Source organism: Amblyraja radiata, chromosome X, assembly GCF_010909765.2.
Source record: "Amblyraja radiata isolate CabotCenter1 chromosome X, sAmbRad1.1.pri, whole genome shotgun sequence".
Classification (NCBI taxonomy): Eukaryota; Metazoa; Chordata; class Chondrichthyes; order Rajiformes; family Rajidae; genus Amblyraja; species Amblyraja radiata.
Window position 1 is genome coordinate 1,156,742 of NC_045999.1, and position 26,288 is coordinate 1,183,029.

Genomic DNA, 26,288 nt, shown 5'->3' on the forward strand with positions numbered 1-26,288 from the left:
ACCTGAAATCAGACAATTCTCATGGGGACATGTTGGACTGTATGAAGATAAGGTAAGAGAATGTAGGAGAGATGATAGGCTTAAATGAAGTAATCAGGAGGTAAATGAAAGAGGAGTGATGATTCAGAAGATCTTAACATCAAATGGTTTCACAGAAATGCAACTGAAGTGCAAGTATAATCTTAATTTACCGTAATTAAAATAGTGTTTTTCATTAAATCTCATTTCTACAGCTTACCAGTTCTTGTCAGTTATCGAAATATATGTGTGCGTTGACTGCAGTAACGCAGCAGTTGAAAATGTGCACACAAAGAACGGTGACAAAATTGTCCTTTTTTATTAGGTATTGATTGCAGAATAAATATTGGCCAGAACATCATTTAGAATCTGCAATTATTCCTGAAAATTGTGTTTGAGTTCTCTTAAAATCCATTGCAAACAACATTTGGGCCTCAGTATGTTATCTCACTGCAAGATGGGAACTGAACAGAGCAGCACTCAGTGCTCCACTGGGAGTATCAACTCAGACAAGAGTTGTTTATTCAGCAAACACTTGAAAGTTGTTTTCCTCTGTATAAACAAGGTATTAAACAGAAGACCACATGATTGTTCAGGGCTTTGGCGTTTAGCCAAGGTCCTCAGACACACTGTAAATTGAATTTGATAATCTGCTTGAACTGGTCAGGGAAATCGGGTCAAGTGGTTGCACTCAGTCTCCCAATGCAAGCAATCTGAATCAGTGCCAAGAATGTAAACAGGAAGTTCTGCATGACCGATTATATTTTTGCCGGTTGAGGGAGGAAAATAATCCAATTTTACTTTTTTGATTCATACACCGTGTAATTTTCTCACAGCTCAGTACACAGAATATTATCAGATTAAAGATGCTACTCTCTTAATGGATAAAGATCTTGAGTTCTGAAGGCAACACCAAGGGCGGAAAGGAAGGCAGAGAAGGGAGCAACAATTTGCAAGAAAAAAAGTTAGTGTCGTTTTAAACTCTTGTCCAACATTTTGTGGTCTGACAACTCCCGTAATTTGGAGTGCCTTGAATGTGTAGTATAAATCTATAATCATTACTGAGACCTAACCAAGATCCAACTTAAGACCCAAGACCTAAGAGCCAAAGATGGAACAAGTCCCTTGATCGAACCAAGACCCAAGATCAAACCAAGATTTTAAAAAGTAACTAAGAAATAAAAATAATAATTAAGATTGAAAGATTAATACGATCTGAACTAATCTGCAGGTAATTACCTTATCAGCACATCTTTTACCTTCTCATCTGACTACATTTCCAATTCACAAAAAAATTATGGACAGTTCTCAGAAAATGTGCCCACAGTTGAGAAGAACAGTTCTTCTGCTCAGAGGAAGATGATTATGGCAATTTCTATGGTGTGGATTTTGTATAGTCCCAAGGGTGCCGGATCAGAGTTTCAACCTGCAGTGCATAGTTGTGGGGAAGACGTTTTTGAAGACAGATTAAGAAATGAAACTAATAAGAAAGAACCACTGGTGATGTGGTAAGGGCCTGCCCCACTTGGGCGTCATATGCACATCACGCAGGTGGCGTGCCAGGATTTTGAGAATCCCAAAATCCTGGGGCATCACTGCCTGACCCACTGAGTTCCACAATCAAGTTGCTCAAGATTCCACATCTGCAGGCTCTGTGTCATAAGGTCGTAATTGATAGAAGCAGAATTAGGCCAATCAGACCATCAAGTCAACTCTGCCATTCAATCTATTTCTGATCTATTTCTCCAGAGAAATAACATAAGTGACATAACGGGCTACTAGCAAGATAACAACTACAGAAGTTATCCGTCCTTTTTGCGTGGTTTTTTGACAAGAAACTTGCACAGTTGCACCTCAATATTCTTTGTCAATTCAACGGTACATACCTGTATGTCATAAACATAGATCATAGATTCAATTTCTCTATTCTGGCAATTTATCTCTGAATTATTGTACTCGACACAAAGGGGAACAATACTGATGCATCACTTATACATCCACCAGCTTGCTGATGACAGAGAGTAGAATGATTGGATGGTAACCAGTCAGATTGGGTTTGTTCTGCTGATTGTGAGCATGAGACAACTGGGCCATTTTCCACAGTGTAGCTTAGCTTAGAGATACAGCATGGAAACAGGCCCTTCTACCCACAGACGATTGATCACACTAGTTCTACGTAGCTTGGTTAGAGGCACAGCTAGTTCTACAGCACAAGCCTTCAGCACAAAACTAGCGTGCAATTTGCTGGAATAAATAAGGAGAAACATTGTTCATAGCAGCAACAGTTAATAACCCAAAGTATAAGTTGCACCAGAAATAAACAGATTTTTTATCAAATTGCAGAAAAACAATCCAACATACTAAATTATTCTATAAACCTGTGGCTCTAATATCAGCAATCATTTTCTCAACTTGCTAATTAATTGGTTCAAACATTGAAAAACAGCCACCAGAGGTCAGCCAATATTAATGAAATTATATGCAAAATGCTGTCAACACCATCAGGAGACAAGAGGAAGAGAATATTTCAGAGTAATGAAGCTTTGAACAAGAACATTAAACTTGCAGTATCATAATCTCTCAATAAGTATTCAAGAAACATATTGGCTACAACTCCATAAAAAGACAGCAAAGTACTTTATTAGATGATGGCAAATTATTAAATTAGCATACAAGTGAAAAAGTAACCCAGAAATGTATTCCAAAAACCAACCCTGTAATACCAATTTATCAGCCCCATTTCATTGGCTTGTGTTATAAAATCTGGGTGATACTTTTGTTGAAGTTCTCTGACAGAAAGGGAACGGCTTCCCCCAGCTATGTCCTTATCACATCAGATACACGAAGCAGCTGAAGAGTCAGAGAGGCAGAGTTTTGTACTCCTGTGGCTCGATAACCATTGGACTCAGATGGTTGCAAATGCTCCTGTTTCTGCATTTAATCACACTGCTTTACCCACTCCTTCCCTTAAGTTTGGTTTTCCATTATACATGAATCCACAGGCCTATGTTGTGTACTTTGCACTTGTTAGTTGTCGTGCCAAAAGGGGGTGCAAAGACTGAACTCAGCATGCCATGCTACAAAATAGAAAACACATCTGCAAGGGCTTGTGTTTCAGTCTGACCAGTCATCAATGCAGGAAAATATGTTTGGACATACTGGCTGAAGGCAGTACAAGGTTGGGAATCAAAGAGCGTTTTTAGGAGAAGGCCGAGAATTAACAAACTGATAAACTTTCATGCAAATTACAACAAACAAAACTAATGTATGCGAGCCCAGCAAGGCTAATATATTTGTTCATTCAAACAGAGAAACACATCATTTCCAACCTATGATCAGTTCTACTCTTGCACTCTGTCCTCCTGTATGAGATTTTGTTCCTTTCTATATCCCTGTCCATGTGCAAAATTGTCAATACCAAACAATTAAAAAAATATTTGTTGGTGTCAGTGAGAAAAATTAACTCAAGAGTTGAACCGTTCCCATTCTGCAAAGCTTTATGAAGATCAACTCCCCAGCTGCGGTGAATCAATCAAGAGCTTCGAACAAACCCAGGATTGAACTATGCAAACTCAAGGGTGTAATCATTGACTGTTTATGACTGAATGAGAAATATTTAGATGTGAGCAGTTCAAGTCAGCTTGCTTGCTGCTCTCTGGTTGTTCAAAGATTGCTCTAGGAAAAGGAGAAATTAATACATACACAGGCACACACACACACACGTAGAAAGAACAATAATGCCCCTGTCCCACTTAGGAAACCTGAACGAAAACCTCTGGAGACTTTGCGCCCCACCCAAGGTTTCCGTGCGGTTCCCAGAGGTTGCAGGTAGTGGAACCAGGTAGGGAGACTGACAAAAACCTCCGGGAACCACACGGAAACCTTGGGTCGGGCGCAAAGTCTCCAGAGGTTTCCGTTCAGGTTTCCTAAGTGGGACAGGGGTAGTCTTTAATTAGCTACCTGTCCCCATAAGCGGGGCATAAGGGTTTCGTTTTTTGATGCTATGCTGCATCCACTCTTTCTGGCCCACTGATTTAACCGTAATATCTTTCAGCTTTCTCTTCTATACACAAGAAAAATGTCAGGATGCAAGTTTGACAGCTTCTTCTTTAATAAGCTGTGGGCTATTTGTTCATGAACTTGTTTGTACACCATACACAGATATATTTAAGAAATATTAGATAAATTGCACTTTATACATAAGATGCCACCCCAACTGCCAATGTCAAGAATACAGAGCTGAAACTGTACAGAAACCTCTTGTATGTTGGGATGAAGGTTACTGAGCAGTTTATGTAATTATTATAGAATATGACACAGGATAATATATCCTTTACAAACAGATTTCTTGAAATATAAAGTCATGAGCATACTATAAGTTACAAGAAGCCCAGCATGCCCATTCCAGTGATTGTTACATTCAGTTTTGTTCCTAATCTACTCCACAGATACTCCCTTTGGGCAGGAAGCTACAATCTTATATCACAGAAATCAATTTTTTCAAATTTTTTTTTTTTTTTTTTTAAATGGAAGGTTAAAAACAAAAAACATTCGAGTTAACAGTAAGCATTAGAAATCAGACTAAAATCTCTTCAAGTCCTCTTTGCTTTTAATACTGACAATTCAATAAAAGATATTCTACTGGGCTAAATTTCAAGGACCATGTACGATATTGGCTTACCTACACTATTATCATGCATCACAGGTGATGAGCTGCAATACAACTGTACTGTTGCTCATGTCCACTGCTGTGCGGACGGCTGGTGGATTTGCAAAGCACAATGACTAGTCAGGTTGGTCCCTTTAATTCCACGCTTCCTAAACGCTACATGCCCAGGGAGAAGCAGCATTGCTTGACTGGTAAAGTGGTTCCTGAAACCCTGTAAAAATGCCAGACATAGGATGTATGGTTAATGCATTTTTTTGTGCACAGACATTTTGGCTTACATTTCCCAGTGGCCACTGGCTGTTTCTGAAACATGTTTTTTTTAATTCTCCAACAGCAGTGCCTCAGGTTAGTGAGAAGTGCTATTGTCTGATTGTGAGCATCTTGCTAATTGCGATTTCTTAAATAAGCTCTCTCAATAATCTTTGACCAAAAGCATTGATGGAGTGTAACTATGGGATGACATTTAAATCCACCTTTTTCCTTCAGACTTCTGGAAAGTCCCCTTTTCTGGATGGCAAACACTGTTTAAAACAAGTGCTTCTTCAAGTATGGCCTTGCTACCACAACCCTCTGGACTGCAGATACCCTTGGTGACCGTCAAGGACAGCTGTTTGTGATTACACCTGCAGCCCAGATCCTCTTCGTGGTACACCGACAGGTGCAGAGTCTTCTCAGTGTCTAATTGATTAAGGCCACAGCACAAACCTTCTGGCAGGCTTTTTTTTAAACAGAGAGAAATCACTTCCCTTTGTCATTCCTTGAGGCAATAATGCCACCTATGAGGATTGGACGTATTGTGTGTGATGCACTGAGAAGGCAGCTACCAGAGGAAGATGTGTTGGGATGGATGAAAGACCTCCACTCGATTAGGACAGAAACCTTCAAACGTCTTGGTCTCACACCATGAACTCATTGCTCCCAAATACTACTAGCTGCTGAGTTGCCCCAAAGTCAGGCTCAGCATTTAATTTTTTCTCTGAGCCCCCCGAGGCCCCGTCAGTTGTGTCTTTGGGCTTCTGCGCTGAGCGCTTCATCATCTTAAGTTTTTGTTTGCCCTTTTCCGGATTGAAGGTTCCTCTGGTTGTAAACTGCGGCCTCTCGTCCTGACCTTTAGCACCATCCCCATCTGCCCTTTGCTCGATGCTGTTGTGCGAACGGTAAAACGCTGGCGAAGGTGATTTTGAGCGGAAACGGAATCGCTTTCCTCCTTGCGGTAAACATGACAATGATTGTGACGCCGTGGGTGAGGAATGAACAGTTGGATCAACCGACACAACAGGTTCCGTTTTCTTCCTCTGTGGCCTCCTCATCTTTCTCATTGCTTCAGACCGCCGGTGACCAACGGAACTTACAACTGAACCTCTTTCTGTCAATGAACAACAAAGGCAGATGTTAGCATGAGCACTCCCCTTGGACTGATTCTACTTGAAGCTGCCCAACTTCATCATGTAAAAACTCGCTTCTCAAATCAGATTTTAAATACATCTTTTAGTTCATATCCCCAAGCCAGATTTCAAAGGATTCAGGAAAGTTAGTAGCTGAAGGCAAGAAAGAAAAGTTAGGTTATACCAACTGAATGCCTTTGTAACACGAACCACAATACTCTACCCTCCCACACAGCTGATCCCCATACCCCTAAAGCAGTACTCTCTTCCCTTTGATCAGACACCCGTCATCTGCCCTTGACCCTTTCCTTCTTGTTTCAACGATAAATAAAAATAAAATTGCTGATACAGGACAGACTTAGCAGATCAAGCAACATCTGTGGGAAGAGATACATAGTGAACAATTCAGATTGAAAATACCTTTCCTCAGACCAAGGGTCTTTGACCTGAAACGTTCTCTTTCCGCAGATGCTGCCTGACCTGCAGAAATCTTCCCAGCAATTTCTGCTTTTAATCCAGGCCTCTGCTTCTGCTAAAACACCCACCTTTCCCACTTCACCCCCTAAGTCCCATCATGTCATCATCATTCTGGGCAGCAGCAAATCCATGGCATTCGACACACGCTGTCTGAAGAAGGGTCTCGACCTGAAACGTCACCCGTTCCTTGTCCCGCCATCTCCCCTGACATCAGTCCGAAGAAGGGTCCCGACCCGAAACGTCACCCATTCTTTCTCTCCAGAGCTGCTGCCTGTCCCGCTGAGTAACTCCAGCATTTTGTGTCTATTCACAACTCCCAACCCCGGTTCCTCCACACCAACCCCACCATCCACCCACAGAGACGCCAACCCCTTCTCTTGCCCCTTTCAATCCACTGTATTTCTTCCCCTCTACTCTGCTTCATGGCTGCAACGTGCCCTGCAGGCTTTTCTACCTGATCTTCTCAACAGGTGAGGTGCCAGCCAGGAAATACTTTCTGGCGCCAACTTTACTTTAGTTTAGAGATACAGCGCGGAAACAGGCCCTTCGACCCACCGAGTCCGTGCCGACCAGCAATCTCCGTACATTAACACCGTCCTACACCCACTAGTGACAATTTACACTTATACCAAGCCAATAAACCTGCAGGTCTTTGGAGTGTGGGAGGAAACCAAAGGTCTCGGAGAAACCCCATGCAGGTGACGGGGGGAACGTACTAACTCCGTACAGACAGCACCCATAGTCGGGATCGGACTCGGGTCTCCGGGGCTGCAAGGCGCTGTAAGGTATCAACTCTACCCCAGCTCCACCGTGCCGCCCCTGTAACCTCTTTACTTTTCTATTGGAACTATATGAACTGCTAACAAGCTGCATGAGTTTGAGAACAAATGTCCGTGGAGCAGTTACCTGTGCGTCCCGACATTGCTCCCTCAGAGTCCATGTTTATGTTTTCAAAGCTGTCGGCTGTTCCGATGGATGCTTCTGACTCCAGCGTCTCGTCATCTGAGGCTCGTGGCTCGAGAGCAAGTATTTCAAATGTCAGTTCATCCCTAAACAAAATATAATTTGTAAAATTGTGAGCTATCTACACAGGCAAGAGATGTGTAATATAATAACATGTTCTTCCTGATCTTAAATCTAATTGCTCTATCATACGTGCCTTCGCAACAGCTAGATAAATAATGGTTGAGTTACTGTGGCTCAAATTATAATGGTTGGCTGCCTGCTACTGAGGAATAATGCCTTAATGACATATAATAGTGATCAAGTCATTATGATCGATTACATCTATTCCCAGCAGAATTGAAAATCATGACTTGCAGCCTAACTACATCTTTCCGCTGTGCCCATGGTTACTTGTGCAACGTCGAATCAGTATTCCACACGGTCAAAATACTCAGTGATCACACTAGGATATCCCAAATTAGGATAGCTGGCAGCTTGTTATGTAGGATCTTTCCTCCATTTAGAAATTGGTCTCCATTTAACTGAACTGTGAAAATGAACTTAGCTGAAAGGAATAGGAATCGGAAAAAAACGTTTTTTACATTTCTTTACGACATAGGGTGCAGCCATTTGCCCATCGAGTCCTTGCCTGCTCACACGGCAAACTGATTCTTGCATAATTTTCCTTTATGCTATTCTCACAGGTACCGTAACGATTTACCGTCCCACTTACACTAGGGGCTAATTTACAACAACCAATTAAACATCTAATATACACCGTTTTGGAATAAGGGGAAACAGAAGCATGTGGGGTAAAGCCCTTCACTCAAAAGTGAGATTGTACAATCATCACACAGAGGTCAGGAGCAACGCCAGGTCCCTGTAGCTGTAAGGCAACAGACCTATTAGCCGTGCCACTGTGCCACCCTTAAAATAATGCAATCTCCGGTTGATGGACTCAGGAACAGAACAGAGTGTTCTGACACCCCTTTCATAATGCCATGTATTAACTGACTCATGGTACTTAAGATTTACTAATGACATTTCAAAAAGCACAACAACTGAAATCACTAAAGCTGAGCACTTTTCTGGTTATGTAAAGACACATAAATATAATCAGGGAATTGTTCTAACGCCCCATAGGATCTATGTTAGCTCCTGCTCAGCAGCCTACACTGATCTACTTCCATTCCATATTTTCCCCAAACCTCATGAAATTATTTTCTCCTACATCTATTAAATTCCTTTCAGAAAGGCCTGTGAACTTCTGTAGCAATGTCCTTGAACTGAGGTCCAGATCACCAGAACTCACAGCACTCTTTCCTCATATCTCCTCTGCATATTTTGTCCTTCACATTAAATCTTTTTCCCCTGATTCAAGAGTCATTTGTTATTAATAACAAGCTCTCTCTAATAGCCTACCTAATATTGTCAAGATCAAATCTCCCCTCAATCTTCATTGATTCAATGAGAACCATCGCAACCTCTCTAACCTTGGAACTAAAATCCCTCATCCATGGAAACATTCCCATAAATCTCTTCTGCAATCTCTTTAAGCGCTTCACTTTCTCCATAAAGTGTAGCAATCAAAAAGTTAGTCAATAATCCACTTATCGTTTACCAGATTTTTTAATACATGTTCAATATTACTTGACTGTATTTGTGTCTGGCTGATACTTACAAAGCATTAGGCCCACATACATTACTTGCATCTCACTCAACATGTACTGACATTTCAAAGATTCATCACATCCACACTCAGGTTCGTCTGCTCCTGCTTATTGTTTAAGAACTATGCCAATTACCTTATATTATCTTTCCTTTTCCTTTCTGTCAACATGTATCGCTTCACACTTTGGTTATTAAAATTTAATCTGCCAACTGTCTGCACATTCCATCAGCCGATTCCCCTGTAGTTTCATACCATTCTCCATACTGTTGCCCACACCTCTGAGTCCAGTATTACCTTCAAATTTAAGTATTAGTCTGCACAAACTCGTCCAACTCATTTGTTTGAATTGTATACTTCTGCATATTGTTTAGAACGGAGACGAGGAAACACTATTTCTCACAGTCTGTGGAATTCTCTGCCTCAGAGGGCGGTGGAGGCCGGTTCTCTGGATACTTTCAAGAGAGAGCTAGATGGGGCTCTTAAAGCTAGCGGAGTCAGGGGATATGGGGAGAAGGCAGGAACGGGGTACTGATTGGGGATGATCAGCCATGATCACATTGAATGGCATGCTGGCTCGAAGGGCCGAATGGCCAACTCCTGCACCTATTGTCTATTGTTGGCACAGCCCAGCATTTACTGCGTGCCTCCATGAGAAGGTGGGAGAGAGCTGCCTCCTTGGACCAAAGCAGTCCTTCTCATGGAACTCCCACAACGTTGTCGGTTTGGGAGATGCATGATTTATATCAGCAGCAAATGGCAATGTATGTCTGGATACATGCCCTTCGGCCCAACCTGCCCATGCCGACCAAGTTGTGGATGGAATTGAACATTATGTAATGATGTTATGCAGGGGAAGCAAGCTGAAGGTAGTTTGACCTGGGAAATACATAAAACTAAGCAAACTTTGGAAAACGTCACCGCCTGCTATTCTCCAACCTGAAAATTAATCATTTTCCTCAGCTCTTAGCTTTAAGTCTTGAGACAATTTATTATCCAGGCTGCACTGATTCCATAGCTGCAACTTTGCTAATTTTTCCTCTATGGGATTCTGGCTAATAGCTTTAGAAAATCAATAGTGACAACATTCATTACATTCCCTTTCTTCATCAACATTCGCTATAATTTAATTAAAATATTATACCACGTGGCTATTTGAACTCTTGTCTGGAGCGCAAAACTCTCGAAACCAGTCATGTACTCTAAATGCTTGCGCCTCTTACTTTTCCTTTTGTAGCGTCTCTATTTGTTCAGTTAACACTCTTTCCTCTTGCTGCATGGCTGCTTTCTGTTGCTCTGTCAAGTCCACATCAATCGACTCGTCAGCGCTGGCCATTTCTTCTGGAACATCTGCGACTGAGAGCAACCGCAGTCCTACGGGAGACGTGGGGCTGTTGTGGCTGGAGCGGCGAAGACGACCTTTTCCCTTCAAAAGTTACAGAACAACCCAATTAGTCAAAAGGCGAAGGTAATTGAAATGCAAAAGGTCTGTGCCATTAGTAAAAAATAGGACATTAACTATTAATGTCATAACATTCACCCCTTTTGGCTAATAGCGTTTCAATCTTAACAATGGAAAATCATAGAAATGGTTCAAGATCATGGTACAGGTGTCATCAAGATAGGTAATAGTTGGAAAATGTGTGAGTATCCTATTAAACCAAATAAACCATAAAGATTTAATATTGAATTCTTGGTCTGTGTTGATTGAGCTGATCTTGCAGGGTTCATGCTCACCACTGAATTCCACTGGTCACTGTCTGAATCATACGTGAACATTGGGTGAAGTTCAGATTGCTGTACCAACTCCCTCATAGTTGACTAGCTGGCAGATAAAGCTTAGAGGATGTACCAGAGAGTATCAGGTTTGAAGACTATGCCTGAGTGAGAGATCTTCTCCCACATATGAGCAATAATCAATGAAAAATCAACAAACAGAAAATAAGCTGAAATAGTGTCAACAAGCTCGGTTTTAAAAGTCTGCAATCTGTACATGATAATCTAATTCAAATATCGCTCCTTTTAAAATCACCTCAAATCTAAACACTCCCACCATTCCCCGTACAAAGCGAATATGACTGGCTATGCAGTAATTCTGCAGCTGTCTACCATTTCAGAAGACAAAAATCAGTACAAAAGAAATAAAATCACAAACTTTTAGATTGAGATAATCATTGCAGAGTGGGTAGCTTACAGCTCTCAATTACACCAGTCTTCATCTTGGCAAATAATCTCTGCTAAGGTTCGATTAGTTCTCCAATATTGCAATTAGTGTGATCGTTGCACTCTCAAATTCTACTGAACACTCAGAACTGTCAAAGTCCACACAAGACTGACATGCCGTGAAGTACTTAAATCTTCTTTCTCCTTGACACGGAAGACATCTCATTGTACCATAATGAACAACAAAACACAGAGAGAGTCTCAATCTGTCTCAGATAGAGATAGCTGAATGAGCTGCAGGGCAGAATCCAATGTTCAATACGTTTTCATTACAATGTGTCAAGGAGAGTCTTTTAATAGATGACCAAAGGATTGGACTTTCATTCTGAAAGTTGAAAGGCAAGTTTCCAGTTTATTTCATCTTAATGCACAGATTCTGTAGATACTTGAAACATACCCATGTTCTTCAGCTGAGGATTGCTGTGAAGCACTTTCTACCTACCCACGGTTGCGTGGAATCAGGCAGCAGGGAAAGTGATTTTTGATCCAATCTGAACACGCTGGAAAAGTATATTTTTAATTCTGCCCAACTCACCCATAGCTAGATACCACTCACGAATACACAAAGGAAAACACCAGCATGTCACAGATAAATAAACAAATGACAACACAATCTGGTCACATTGGAACCAAACCCAGCCTGCTCCCACTCCAGCATGTCGCATGAATCTCATCAATTCCGGGCTCTGAGGAAGTGAATAAATGAATTGATTAATGTAAACTGATACATGTAAAGTAATTTTTAGCAGAGGTAAACAGCCACCCTGCAGGGCGTGAAATATTCCGACTTTTAGCTCGCATTCCCATGCAACTGCCCTTTTAACAAGTGACTTTTCATTTGACCGTGTAATGCCATAGACTAGTTCTTCAGCTTGTCCGCCTCTTGCATATGCAATCAATTCTAATTCTAATGGAATGAAATATTCTTCAGTCTTTAAGGACCAATATGAAATGACCACCTCATTCCTGTTTAAACGCATGTTGGCAAAGTTAAAGTATACACCTAACTTGGTTGTAAAGTTAAGTCAATAACACTGTTGTTCATACAACCTGCACCCAGAGGGTACTCTGAGCCAAACCACTTTAAACCAAGATAGGATACTTAATTAATGTAGAACTGATTGGACGAACTGCAAAAGTATAAAATTAAAAACTCGCAGCATCATGGTCAGAGTAAACCATCAAGGAATAGAAAATGGATTGAGAATTCATAACATTATGTTGTAAGAGCAGAATTAGGCCATTCGGCCCATTAAGTCTACTCCATCATTCAATCATGACTGATCTATCTCACCCTCCCAACCCCATTCTCCTGTCTTCTCCCCATAACCTCTGACACCTGTACTTGTGCTTTTTTAGTTTTAAAGAGTTTTAAAGAATTGTACTTTTTTTATTATTTGACGCAGGTTTTGCTGCATTTTAAAACTTCTGCTGCATATCCCTCGTGTGCTGGAGTGGTTGCAGTTCTGGTGCTTTCATTTGGAAGAGCTGTCACCAGGAGAAGGATATCACCACAAGCACATAAAACAGACAAACCAAATTACCTTTTTATTACCATTCAGCTGCATGAGCAACAAAGAGAAAACATGAAAAGTTTCAGCGACTCTTACTTGCGGAAAGATAAAGTGATTTGTGAAAATGGTGTAGATATGGTGTAGGCCATGATGGTTCAGACCTTCAATCAAATCAAATCTCATATTTAATAAATATTATTGTAATGGTGGACATTTACAATGCTACTGTTTCATGTGCTATCTGTGTGGTAACCAGTTCCTAATGACTCCTACAGACACAATACTTTACCATTTGTAGGAGCATACGCAGCTTGCCAGGATAAGGCAGTCTAATGCTTAAACTATTACATACATACTATTCTACTCGTGCATTATCCAGAAATGAAAATGTCAAGGCTTATTAATTAAAAATGCATCATTGCCTGAGTTTTACACCATCAATTAGCAGAATTAAGTTACAGGAACAAAAGTTAATGCTGCAACTTGACACACATCTCTGTTCCCTTTTATTCATGCATCTGGAAGCCCACGGTGTAATCTTAACACATGAATGTATGAAGATCATATCCCCAGAATACAACTGCCTAATTGAACAGTGAACATGATGATGTTACTGCACTTGAAACCAAGAGACATGGACTAACAAGGACCATTGAGTCCTCCACAATGTGGTTCAAATCCCGCGCCTCTCATTTCCCCACTGCTCTCCTTAGCATTCAATAACACATCAAACGTTGCCTTGGATCGATCTATCAATGATTGAGAAAACACAACCGCGGTCAAGTATTCCAAAAAATTCGCAAAGCTCCCAAGAAATTTCCATCTTGATCTAAAAGGCCAGCCTTTGTCCTAAAATGACCACTGCTGAGATAATATCCTAAGATAACAAGTACTGAAAATGAGAAGACACAAAATGCTGGAGTAACGCAGCGGGACAGGCAGCATCTCTGGAGAGAAGGAATGGGTGACGTCTTGGGTCGAGACCCTTCAGTCTGAAGAAGGGTCTGAACCCGAAACATCACCGATTCCTTCTCTCTAGAGATGCTGCCTGTCCTGCTGATTCACTCCAGCTTTTTGAGTCTATCTTCGGTTTAAACCAGCATCTGCAGCTCCTCCCTACACTGAATATGAGAAAATGAATCAGAAACAAACACTTCAGATTCTCAATGATGCTATCCAATCCAATCCAATCCAATAGAGATTTGCCAGAAGAACAAATCTTTTAGCAAAAGCAATCGATGCTAACATGTATAAACAAATTGACTAGAATGCATGAATAGCCAATGGATTTTGAATAAATCAGACAGAACTGTTTTAGCAACAGTTCTTTTATTTTTTTTTTTACCCGTAAGTTTGTTGCAGTTAATACCAAATGAGACAGGAAACTTAAGAACTATTTGTTGTTGCTATGTGCTTAACATGCATGTTAGGAGCAACTGGGAAGAGGCACCCTGCTGCTGCAATGTACAGAATCAAGATCAATGGCATTGGCAAGATCAATGACCTTTCAGACTGTTGATTGATTGATTATACCTTTAATAATCCTTTACAGGAAATTACAGTGCCACGACAGCTTCAAGACAGACATAACACCACACATTTCCTCAAATGGCTTCCATACTTAACAAGTTAAAATACAAGTTAAAATACAAGTTAAAATACAATTAATTTAAAAAAAGTGCAGTTATTTATGCGCATTATATAACCTTATAGCAGCTGGTAAACAGGACTTCCTATGTCTCTCAGTTTTGCACATTGGTGCAATCAGCCTCTGACTGAAGATGCTGCTCTTGATCACCTTCAGGGCATGGAGTGGGTGAGTGGGGTTGGTCATTATTGAACCCAGTTTGTTCAGAGTTCTGGCCTCTGCCACCTGCTGGACCGTTCGTTGCTCAGCCCCGACCACTGAGCCGGCCTTCCTGATTAGCTTGTCCAGTCTGTTTTTGTCCGCTATGCGGGCGCCATCTCCCCAACAGGCCACAGCAAAAAACAGAGCACTGGCCACCACTGAATGGTAGACACTGCACAGTAGGGGTTGGCAGATGTTAAATGACCTCAGCCTCCTTAAAAAATACAGTCGGCTTTGTCCCTTCCTGTACACCGCCTCCATATGACACTTCCAGTTCAGCTCACTGTCAAGCTGCACCCCAAGGTACCTGTGGTTAGCGACCACCTCCACCTCAGTGCCCTTAATGGTGATTGGTGTTGCTTGAGTCCTCCTCCTCCCCCTCCTGAAGTCCACAACTATCTCCTTGGTTTTTTTGGTGTTAAGATGGAGGTTATTGTGTGCACTCCACTCCACAAAGTTACTTATTATGTCTCTATACTCCTCCTCATTGCCCACTTTAGTGAGGCCGACAACAGCTGTGTCATCCGAAAACTTCTGCAAAAAGCAGCTGTTGGTGTTATATTGGAGATCCGCTGTGTAGATGGTAAACAGGAACGGAGCCAGCACAGTTCCTTGTGGAGCCCCTGTGCACGTTGTCTCAGATAATGAACAGAATGTTGAACTCGGGTTAGGTTTTCATCTCAGTATCACACAGGAATCAGAGCAAATTTAACTACCTTCCCCATCGCCTTCCACTCCTACCTGCTTCCCAAGGGACCTTCTGACAACGAGAACAAACATTGAAAACTATCGGGTATCGGCCCGAAACGTTGCCTATTTCCTTCGCTCCATAGATGCTGCTGCACCCGCTGAGTTTCTCCAGCTTTTTTGTGTACTATTGAAAACTATTGTCTGACTGATCTCCTTGGCACAGTTTCTGAAAACCTTGCTGAACAGTAGAATCAGGGAGGGTAATGTCATTCATACCTGATTACTTTTTTGAAGGTTTTAAACTCGTAGAACACTTTATTTTTACCAAGCCAAAAGGCATATTTCAATATAGCAAGGTAGACACAAAATGCTGGAGTAACTTAGCTGGACAGGCAGCATCTCTGGCGAGAAGGAATGGATGACGCTTCGGGTTGAGACCCTTCTTCAGACTGATGTCAGGGGAGTGGGCGGTACAGATAAAACATAGTCGGAGACAGTAAGGTAGACAAAAATGCTGGAGAAACTCAGCGGGTGCAGCAGCATCTATGGAGCGAAGGAAATAGGTAATGTTTCGGGCCGAAACCCTTCTTCAGACGGAGACAGTAAGACTGGTAGAACTGGGAAGGGGGAGGGGATGGAGAGAGAGGGAAAGCATGACTAATTTCTGGGGCTGTTACATTCTCTTTCTACAAGTTTTTTACATTACATTTTATTCCATGGCAGGATGAGGGGTTGAGAGGGCAAAATATATTAACCATGATTGAATGGTGGAGCGGACTCAATAGACCAAATGCCCTAATTGTGTTCCTATGTCTTGAGTATTGATGGCAGTACCCCCGTAGGTGAGGTAGTAACGCTGAGTTACCATTTTGTACTCCTGGGGACGGTACTCAATCGTATGTTGAACAGGGAGTGCAAGAAAAACACAGCAACGATGATCAAACAGTGAAATATTTCCAAGTCGGGATGGTGTGCATCTTGAAGGACCACAGGCGCCCTCTAACATTCACTGCCCTAGTCCTTCCATATGCTCCAAAAGTAGTCTCGAAAAGTGCACAAACATGCTTTGGTACTTTGAAGCAGTACATATTGTAGGGAGCACACCTTGAAACTGTGAGACGTTTGTGGTTGGAGGAGCAAACGAGCATTTAGTGGGGGCTGAATCACATATGTAGAGTGGTGAATGATATGCTGGCCCAGTGAGTGTCTTTGTTCTGGTTGTTTTGACCTTGAATATTGTTGCAGCTACTAATTTAAGCATCCTATCATAACTCTGACATGTTATAGCAAGACACGCGTTGCTAAACAAAGTCATCTTTATTGAGTTGAACAAAGAACAGTTCACACATGACGGGGGGGGGGGGGGTCTCCCAAAGTTCTATATATATATATATATATATATATATAACAGGCACACTCCTAAGCCAAACCCCGCCAAACCTAGTCACATGACCCTGCCCGTCCTAGGGCCGAGCGTTCGATCAATAAGTGGCCTAACCACCGGGTGGCGCCACAATGTCTTCATGGTAAACAGGTTTTAATAGAGTAAAAATAATCTGCTCTGTCATATTTCTCTGGTCACAATATTTAGCTTGCTAGGCAGGGTGGCACCACCAGCAGTGGCTGCCTCGCCAACAGTCTGTCTGTTCTTTATTCTGTTTTTGTTATTTTTAGTATGTGTTATGTTAAAAAGTATGTTTTAGTGTTCCTTGGTTTGTTTTAGGTTGGGGGTTGAGGGGGGGCGAGTTGGGGGAAACTTTTTTTCCCCAATCTCTTACCTGGACGGAGATGTGATTTTTTTCCGTATCGTATCTCCGTCCGCACTGCAGCCTAACATTACGGAGTTTGCTGCCTTTCCTGGAGACCGACCAGGCGCTCCAAGCTGCGGGAATCTGCGGGTCCTTAACATCGCGGGGCTTGCGATCCCTTTGCTGGGGATCGAAGCTCCAACCGCGGGGCCTGTGGACTTTAACATTGTGAAGCCCCGCGGTCTCTGGTAAGAAGACGCCGACTCGGGAGCTCCATGCCGCGGAGAGAGTTTCAACCGCCCCGACTCGGGTGTTTCGATCACCCCGATGGGCGTTTCGATTGTCGGCTGCGGGGCTTTAATCGCAGGTGGTTTGACTGCCCCGACCACGAGAGAACAAAGAGGAAGAAGATTGAACTTGCCTTCCATCACAGTGAGGAATGTGGAATCTGCTGTGGTGGATGTTTATGTTAACTTTTATGTGGTTGTGTATCTTGTTGCTTTTCACTTAGTATGGCAGTATGGTAACTCAAATTTCATTGTACTTTAACTGGTACATGTGCCACTTGTTAAAACAGTAAGGATGTAGTCTTGGTCTTGCAGCATAGGTGTTTCATTGCTCGAGGAGCTGTGAATGGAACTAAGTTTATACACCCACATCTCCAACTATAACCTCAGTGTAGAGAGAAGTGTCAGATTCTTACCTCGATCCGAATATAATAAACACACTCCAAGGCCACTCAATGCAAGGATCTGACAGGAATGTCACGGATAAAGCATCCCATCAAACACTGTCGCCCTCATCTTGCTGCTGTAATTCAGCTCTTCTGCCCATGTTTGGCACATGGCTGGAATGAGGGTTTTGATGAAAGCGAAACTAAGCATTGAGTAAGCATCATGTACTATCTCTCTCAACATCCGCCAACTCTTTGCTGATGAATGATAGTTGAGCAATAGGGCAATAATTAGCTGAAGTGAAATTATCTTACGTTTTGAGAAATATGAAATATCTAAGCAATTTTGTCATTTCTAGGTATATGGCAGTGGTGTAACAGCTAGGCTAGATGGTAGAGAGGTGAACTAGTCTTCACATGACTGCCAGATAATGCGTGGTCAGGAAGACTTTGCTACATAGTGCTTACTGCTATTTCTTGATAACCTTTGTTTAGTTTAGAGATACAGCACGGAAACAGGCCCTTCGGCCCACCGAATCGTCACCGACCAGCAATTCCCGCACATCAACACAATCTTCTAAACACTAGGGACAATTTACATTTACACCAAGTCAATTAACTTACAAACGTCTTTGGAATGTGGGAGGAAACCGAAGATCTCGGAGAAAACCCACGCAGTCACGGGGAGAATGTACAAACTCTGTAAAAACAGCACTCGTAGTCGGGATCGAACCCAGGACTCTGGCGCTGCAAGTGCTGCAAGGCAGCAACTCTACCACTGCGCCATTGTGCCGCCCCTAAATTTTGCAGTAAATCAATTTGAACTGAAAGATTGATTTCAGTGACAGTGGAGGAGGCAAAGTTGAATCCTGCACTCAGCAGTTTTGTTTGCTGTTTGCAAATCTTTCAGCCTTATTGTTGGCTTATCATCTATGCAAAATATATGGATTAAGTATATCAATGGCCACTCTGATTGCTATTCCATCGTGATACAGTGCATTGGAAAACGTCATCTAACTGTTTACCAGCACCAGCGAATACCATTCAAGATGTGGTAGATTAAATGGTCCCGGAAAAGACTAGTTTTACAAAGCTAGGGCAAAAGCCAGGCAGTTGATGAATTGATGGCATGAAGGAATGTACGCATCCAAATACCATGCAAATCATTTTGAAACACCACTTTTACTGAAGTGTATAATTGGTATTAAAACATTTACCTGAATAATTTGCTATTTGATACAATTAGAACAAAATATGAAAACTGATTATTGATCACTGCAGACACCAATGACCAGAGTGACCATCTAGGCTCTGTTGGAACAATTTTGAAAATAAGTCTCCTCAAGTGAACCTTTTTTTATTCAGACACTTCTATTTTTCCGATGGCTTTTTGGTTTGTGTACATGTGGAAACTTTTCACTGGCAACTCACCAGCATTTTATATGGTTGTACCATTAACCAATCACACGATGCAACCTTCATACCAGAACTGAAGTCCAAGCGTGAAAAATGTTACAGGCAACAGAAACACAACTACAAGTGAAGAACAAAAACTCCAAGTAACACAACTTAATTCTGTTCTGGGACAACACACATCTGCATCATTTCCTTGGCTTGGGATAGACTTGGAAGTGATGAACGGGACGGATTATGACAAGGAATTGATGACATGGAGGGAGGAATACCTACCGGAATTGAACTGCGATTCATGCTCATGAATCTAACCGCAATTATTACTGGTTTCTATAGTGGAAAGAACATGAAAAGTAGAGGATCAGGTTAGTTTGGTTGCAATCAACAGAAACATACAGATTAAAAGAAAATGAGTGTTTTTTGTGTGGGTCAGTAAATAACAATATATTGCCTCTGTCTCTCCTCTCGTCACTCTCCCTGGAACTTGAAACACTCTTCCAGTTTTGATAAATGTCTTCCACGTGGCATACCAGTTCCGTTCACGCCGCCTCACATGCTGAGTGCTTCCAGCATTTTCTGCTTGCATTTAAAATTAAAATATGTTGCTATTCTGTAAATTCCACATAACTTTCCCTTTTTCATCCTTTCCCATCTCCACTTATTTTTCTCTTCCTCATTATGAAGTCAACACTAACTGGATTGAAACTCTAAGCACTTATTACCTCAACCAAATGGTCCATATCCATGTATTGGGACAGCTTACAGCTATCAGTTGACTCTCTTAACTCTGACTTCATCTATGTTCACGTATACATTGATCAATATCAGTCACTGGGCAGCAACACTGATTTGAAATATGCATTACCTAGAAATTGTGAAGTATTTGGAGCTTCCCAATTTCCATTACACCTGAGATCAACTCACACACACACACAGACCAGGGACTGCTCGTCACAACCTTTTACACATTAAACTGCTGGGAATTTAAACCAGTCTACCTTTGATTTAATCCAGCATCTGCAGTTCTTTCCTACACATGCTGGGAATTTAAAGTCTATTATTAAACTTAAAACTTATTTGACTTTCTTGATGGAAGAATTGCCAGTCGTGGTAATATTTTACAAATAATCAGCTTTCCCAAGATTAAGTGCAACCTACATTGGAAATGATTATGACAGAGACACACACACAACAGGATTGTGATATCATGGGAGATTTGACAAGATTTAAAGAGATTTGTCAGAAAAAGATTTGCCATCAACCAGACACATGGATCGCATGATTCAAAACAACAAGACACCGGATATTACATAGTACAGAACTAGTCAGGGATTAAATATCTGGGCTTTGTTGCCCACGTGGGCAGATGAGCCTTGCTTTGCAATCTTCAAGCCAGATGAACTGGTATATTTAAATAAAGAAAAGATGTCAGATAAAAAATGAGGATATAAACGTGGAATTATGCATCCAACATTTGTGAATGTGATGCCACACCTACATAACCTTTATAACGTACACTTAGTCTAGCCTCACACACAAGTGATCAAACTCTTACCTTGACACCACTTAAAGGGATGGCGCAGTGGCACAGCAGCAGAGTTGTTGCCTTACAACAAAGGCTTGGGTTTGATCCTGACTATGGGTGTTGTCTGTACGGAGTTTGTATGTGCTATCTGTGACCTCCTAGGTTTTCTCTGACTGCTCCAGTTTCCTCCCATTCCAAGGACGTGCAGGGTGGTAGGTTAATTGGCTTCTGTAAATTGTTCCTAGTGTGTAGGATAGAACTAGTATACGGGTGATCGTAATTGGACTATAGGTGGACCGAAGAGCCTGTTTCCACATTGTATCCACACGGAACTGAAACACTCAATATGGAATCCTCAGCTTTTCATTTTTACAGAAGTTTTACAGAAGTTGGAAACAAAGAGACTGCTTGGGTTAACACAGACCCGACCGACCCGATCGCACAAAGAAAAGTGAAAAGATAATTTTTATTTGCACTTCTCTGAGTGCGCATTTCTTAAAGACTTTTATGGATTGCTTGCTTCTGCACTTTGAAGGTGGGAATCACAAAGCAACAAGCTGCTTTTAGAAGAGAAAGCACTGAAGTTTATTTTGCTGTTCTGCAATCAGTATATATTCTGCTAACTTAATAACTTGCATCATGAGATGTAAAGTGGCAGCTAACAGTGTCAAACATCACTGGTTACCTTTACAGCATGGTGAAATCAAGAGGTGAACGGTAAAGCTGTAACTTTAAAATGGTTGAGGAAAATGGAACCAATGCTGCATGGAATTTTCTGAATCATGCAACCAAGGGTGATGATTTTCATGGCTCTTGTAGAGAATGAGCTTAACATTGCTTTAGTCGTGAGTTACTCAAACCCATGTCAAATTTGATTATTTTTTTTGCATGATAGAAAAATGTTTGCAAAAGTTTCTCTCCAATAGGTGGGTATGGTGAGTAAGAAAATGACGAGGTTGCAGAGTGTGGACTGCAGGAAACATTCCCCCGTACCAGAGTCAGATACAACTACGGCATCGGTTTAGGGTAAGAAGGAAAAGATTTAGAGGGGAGATGAAGGCGGGTCTTCTTTGCCCAGAGAGTAGTAAGCACCTGGAATGTACTGCCCGAGAGTGATTGAAGATCCGATGTTTAAAACATGATAAAGTGTTTAGCTGAGCACTTGAATTGCCGAGATGTGGAGGGCTATGGACTGTGTTGGATGACGGGATTCACAGAAAGAGAGCCCAATGGCAGGTGAACTAGTTAGGCTGAATGGTCTGTTTCCATGCAGTGCAATTCTGAGATTCCATAATCACGTAGACCTTGCCAGATAGACTACATCTGAACAGGAGACTCCTCAGAGCACTTCACAATGTGATAAGATTTCCCTCCAATACTGTTTATTTGTATTTCTAAAACAAATGGCATACCCTAACAAGCCAGTTAAATATGCCACGTTTTGGGAGTGGAAGGTGAAAGCCCCAAGTTTCTGTCATTGTACAGTTGGTTCAAGAAATACCCCAAACACTCTGAAAACAATGCATTCCACGCTGAGTTAATGTTCCAAATGATGTCAAACAAAAGTGGAATGAGTTTACCCAAGGTGATATGATACATTCTGCAACAAAAATCAATTTGAGATGTCACCCTAGATCATAGGCTAGGATTATAGTCATACTATGAAGAAACAGCTACAAGTGCAGCCAAGGAAATAATCTACATTTACTTCAGAAATACAGGGCAGTACTTGGTCTCCACCTACAGTACTCTTCCCCAAACACGCAATGAAAAACAAATATAAAACCACTGGGAGACTGCATGAAACTAAACCGGGAGGTCACTCAATTGGTCAATTAAAGTTGACCTTAAACCTAGCCACCAATTTATTTGAGCAACTAAACAGTACGGAACAGGGTACTGATTGTGGATGATCACCCATGATCATATTGAATGGCGGTGCTGGCTCGAAGGGCCGAATGGCCTACTCCTGCACCTATTTTAACAACCTCATAGAACAGTGGCCACATACAGGCATGTGGATTCGACACCATGGTGGACTGCAACAGTGACTTAGTATTCAGAAAGACAAAATGACAACAAATGATGAACCAATGTAACAGACAAGGTGGTGAATGTACAAATTGTTCGAAAAGTACTGGGATTCTTAATCGGCACATTTTTGTTATGTTTCTTTTAAAGGATAAAAGTTTCTATTTAATGCAACAGGAACAAGAAACAATATTGCAGTAATATAGATCTGTATAAAATTTAAATGAAGACATCTTACTATCGAGCATCGGATGAGCGACAATCTATTCTTGGCTTTGCTCTCTGCAAACTCCAGGCTGCTGATGTCCTTCAGGCGAGCTCGGTACTTGTTCATTTGCTCCACAATTATCAGTTCCACACACCTGCGGAAAAGGTCAGCATGTTACGACAGCATTCTGTTTTTTTTAACACATATCTCATCAGGGAACAATGAAACATTCAGAAACTGGAAAATACCATAAATTCCATCCCAGTTACACCGATTAACATCTATTCTTGTTTTCAACACTCTCCCAACCCGCTCTCTTGCCCGGAAACAAATTTAACTGATCGAAGAAAGCAGTCTGACTGTGCTATTCACCTAACCTCAATACACAAGCCCCCAGCAGAAGTCCACAACTCATCCTTTGCATTCAAGTATCTTGCTCTTCCTGATTTATCTTTAAATTACTTAGTTTAGTTACATTTGGAAACAGGCTCATCGGTTCTCTCAACATGATCTCCCATACACACTAGTTCTATGTTATCACACTTACTTATTGACACCCTACACACAAGGGGAAATTTACACATTAACCGACAAACCTACATGCCTTTGGGATGTGGGAGGAAACTGGAGCACCTGGAGGAAACCCACGCGGTCACCGGAACATGCAAACTTCGAACAGTCAGCACCCAAGGTCAGGATTGAACCCGGTTCTCTGGTGCTGTGAGGCATCAGCTCTACTAGTTGTGCCACTTCTTAAAGTTGTAGCTTCAGTATTTCAGCCTTTCACTACTGCAAATGTTTGTGAATTAAATGTTGTTAATTCACTTTAAATTCAGCAATGAGTCTGATTTAGGAAGCAAGAACAAAGCATGAGAGTAAACTTACACCGAACAAACGCAGAATGTGAAACCTACAAATATGTTCAAAGAAGATGACCAGTGAAGACAAAAGGGTGAAGACAAAAGGAGGTCCCATGCAGTCAGAACGAGGAGTAGCTTAATTGAGAATAAAGAAATGGCACAGCAATTAAACAAATATTTTGGTTCTAGATTCACAGAGGATGACAAAATGCTGGGGAATCAAGTCACATGAAGGGAGGGATTAAAGGATCTATTAATATAAAGGACATTTCCTGTGATCTAACCAGTTATCATCACAAATTTAAAACAAAGTTGTTCCTATCACGAGCTTATTTCCATGGAATGATTGTTGCGTCATTATTACTCTTTTATTCCAAGATTTACTTTAAGAAATGGAAGCATCCTTACGCTGTTGTTTTGGAAATATCTTGAACACTTTGCAAAGGGTCTGTGGTATCTGGACATCGAAGAATACACGGAGCAAAGACGATGGCCAACGCATTTGAGGACATCCGGTTGGTGTCTTCTTGCAGGACAATTCTAGAAAGCAGCACAAAACAGGAGAATGGTGAAACAATTATGACAATCATTCATTCCTCCGTATGATCAGAAAAGGTTTGCTACAGAGCCACTTGAATAAACGTCTGGGGAAAATTTCTGTCTTCCATTTGATAATTGTGAATGGAAACAGAAGGTATTTCATCATCAGCACCTGTACCCAATATAGTGCAGAATCCCACAACACCCTGCGATTGGCGGATTGGAGCTAGACAGCAGAACACATGGCGCTGGGGGTGGGGATGGAGGGGTGATCAGGTCTATAAATAACATCTGAGCCATTACACTTTCAAAAAAACGCTTTCATGCAATCAACAGCAGTCTGATGAGACCTCACACATCAACGTGGTCTGAATAAGCTGCAAAAATGATAAACCAAAGGAAGTTTTTCTGAAAAGCATATATTTAATATGAGCCATAACCCCATGGTATTGCCTCAGTGATGAATATCATCTGACCAAGTTATTAAAAGCATTTTTGCATTAAAAATATTTCAGCAATTGATGTAACTTTCTGTGCTCACCGCCAATATACAAAGTACTGGGATTGTTACTCTCTAGTGCAGTAACATAACTCCCTGCTCACAATGAAGAGAGTTGCTGATAAGGATCTAGATCACTATGCGTGAACGTTGTCTCCTGATGTCAACTGCGTTTGTATGTCACTTCTAGAGCACCTCTCGCTTCCAGCAATAACGGAAGCTGGGAAAACATTCAGACTGAAGAATTCTTGTAGATCACAAACCAGGAAGCGAAACAAATATTTTTTGAATTTAAGATCATGACACAAAGATTAGAACGTAAAGATAAAATGTGAATTAGAAATTGTGTTATTTTGCACTACTTGTAGCCGCGCTAACCTTGCATCTTTCTGTTATTTTGCATTCGTATTTATCTTTACTCTTTAACCCAAGAGCTTCATGTGATTAAAGAACGTCTTTGTACCTGGGTGGATATGACAATAAACTAATCCAAATCTTAATACGAATCTGTAATGAAACTACTATGAGAAAGAAATAGCACAGGTATGATTAATGGAGAGTAGTCAGTAAATCCCCAGAAGCTCATAACGTGCCTGCCAGAATATTAATAGAGGTTGATAATAATTTTCCAGAATTCCATGTATAATGGAATAGTTCCTGCAGATTAATGCTGTAAAGAGGAGGGCAGGTGAACTATAGAGCAATTACCCTAACGTGGGTAATAGGGAGACACAAGAAACTGCAGATTCTGGAATCTTGAGCAAAAAAACAGAGCGCTGGAGATAATCAACAGGCCGAACGACATTCACTGAAGGAAGCAGACAGATGATCTATTGGGTCAGAATCCTTCTTGAAACTTCAGATGTAGGGGGAAAGTAGCTGGTGAAGAGAGGTGAGGGATAGGGGCAGTACACGAGTTGACGTGAGAGGTGGATTCAGGTGAGATGGGGTGATTGACCTGTCAATCATCCCCCCTCACCTGAATCCACTATCACTTGCCAGTTCTTGCACCTGGCCTCGCCCCCTCTTCCGTGCCAGTTCCCCGCACCCCTCAAGTCCCTCATCTTTCAAAAAATGATTTTTCTTGATATAATCCTTTAATGTGGAATTACAATGTCAAAATCCTGAAGCATCTCAGTTGAATATTTACCGTACAAGATGAAAGATGAGTCGTTCTAGTGTGTTGACATGAGTCCGTGATAACTGATCAATTATAGAATATACACCTTGAATCATTTCCTTCCGGTCCTGTAGACCTGCGAACAATGAAGACAACCTTCATCTCTGCAATTGAATTGAATTGATTGATTGAATTGAATACCTTTATTGTCATTCAGACCTTACGGTCTGAA

The 26,288-nt window shown here is 41.4% G+C and overlaps 1 protein-coding gene across 12 annotated transcripts in view; it reads right to left on the reverse strand.

The window, feature by feature from the left end:
• Positions 1-4,107: 4,107 nt before the first annotated feature.
• myo9a (myosin IXA) overlaps positions 4,108-26,288 on the reverse strand; it is a 153,857-nt gene continuing 131,676 nt past the window's right edge. For 9 of the 12 annotated variants that reach the window (XM_033014729.1, XM_033014733.1, XM_033014739.1 and 6 more), the window contains 6 exons: positions 26,087-26,192; positions 24,306-24,437; positions 23,068-23,191; positions 10,387-10,589; positions 7,456-7,598; positions 5,584-6,053 (listed from right to left, as the gene is read on the reverse strand). In XM_033014729.1, coding sequence (XP_032870620.1) covers positions 5,584-6,053; positions 7,456-7,598; positions 10,387-10,589; positions 23,068-23,191; positions 24,306-24,437; positions 26,087-26,192 — 1,178 coding nt within the window. Of the gene's footprint in view, positions 6,054-7,455; positions 7,599-10,386; positions 10,590-12,795; positions 12,949-18,919; positions 19,604-23,067; positions 23,192-24,305; positions 24,438-26,086; positions 26,193-26,288 lie in introns of those variants that run through there. The other 3 variants (XM_033014732.1, XM_033014741.1, XM_033014740.1) reach the window with 3 other exon arrangements.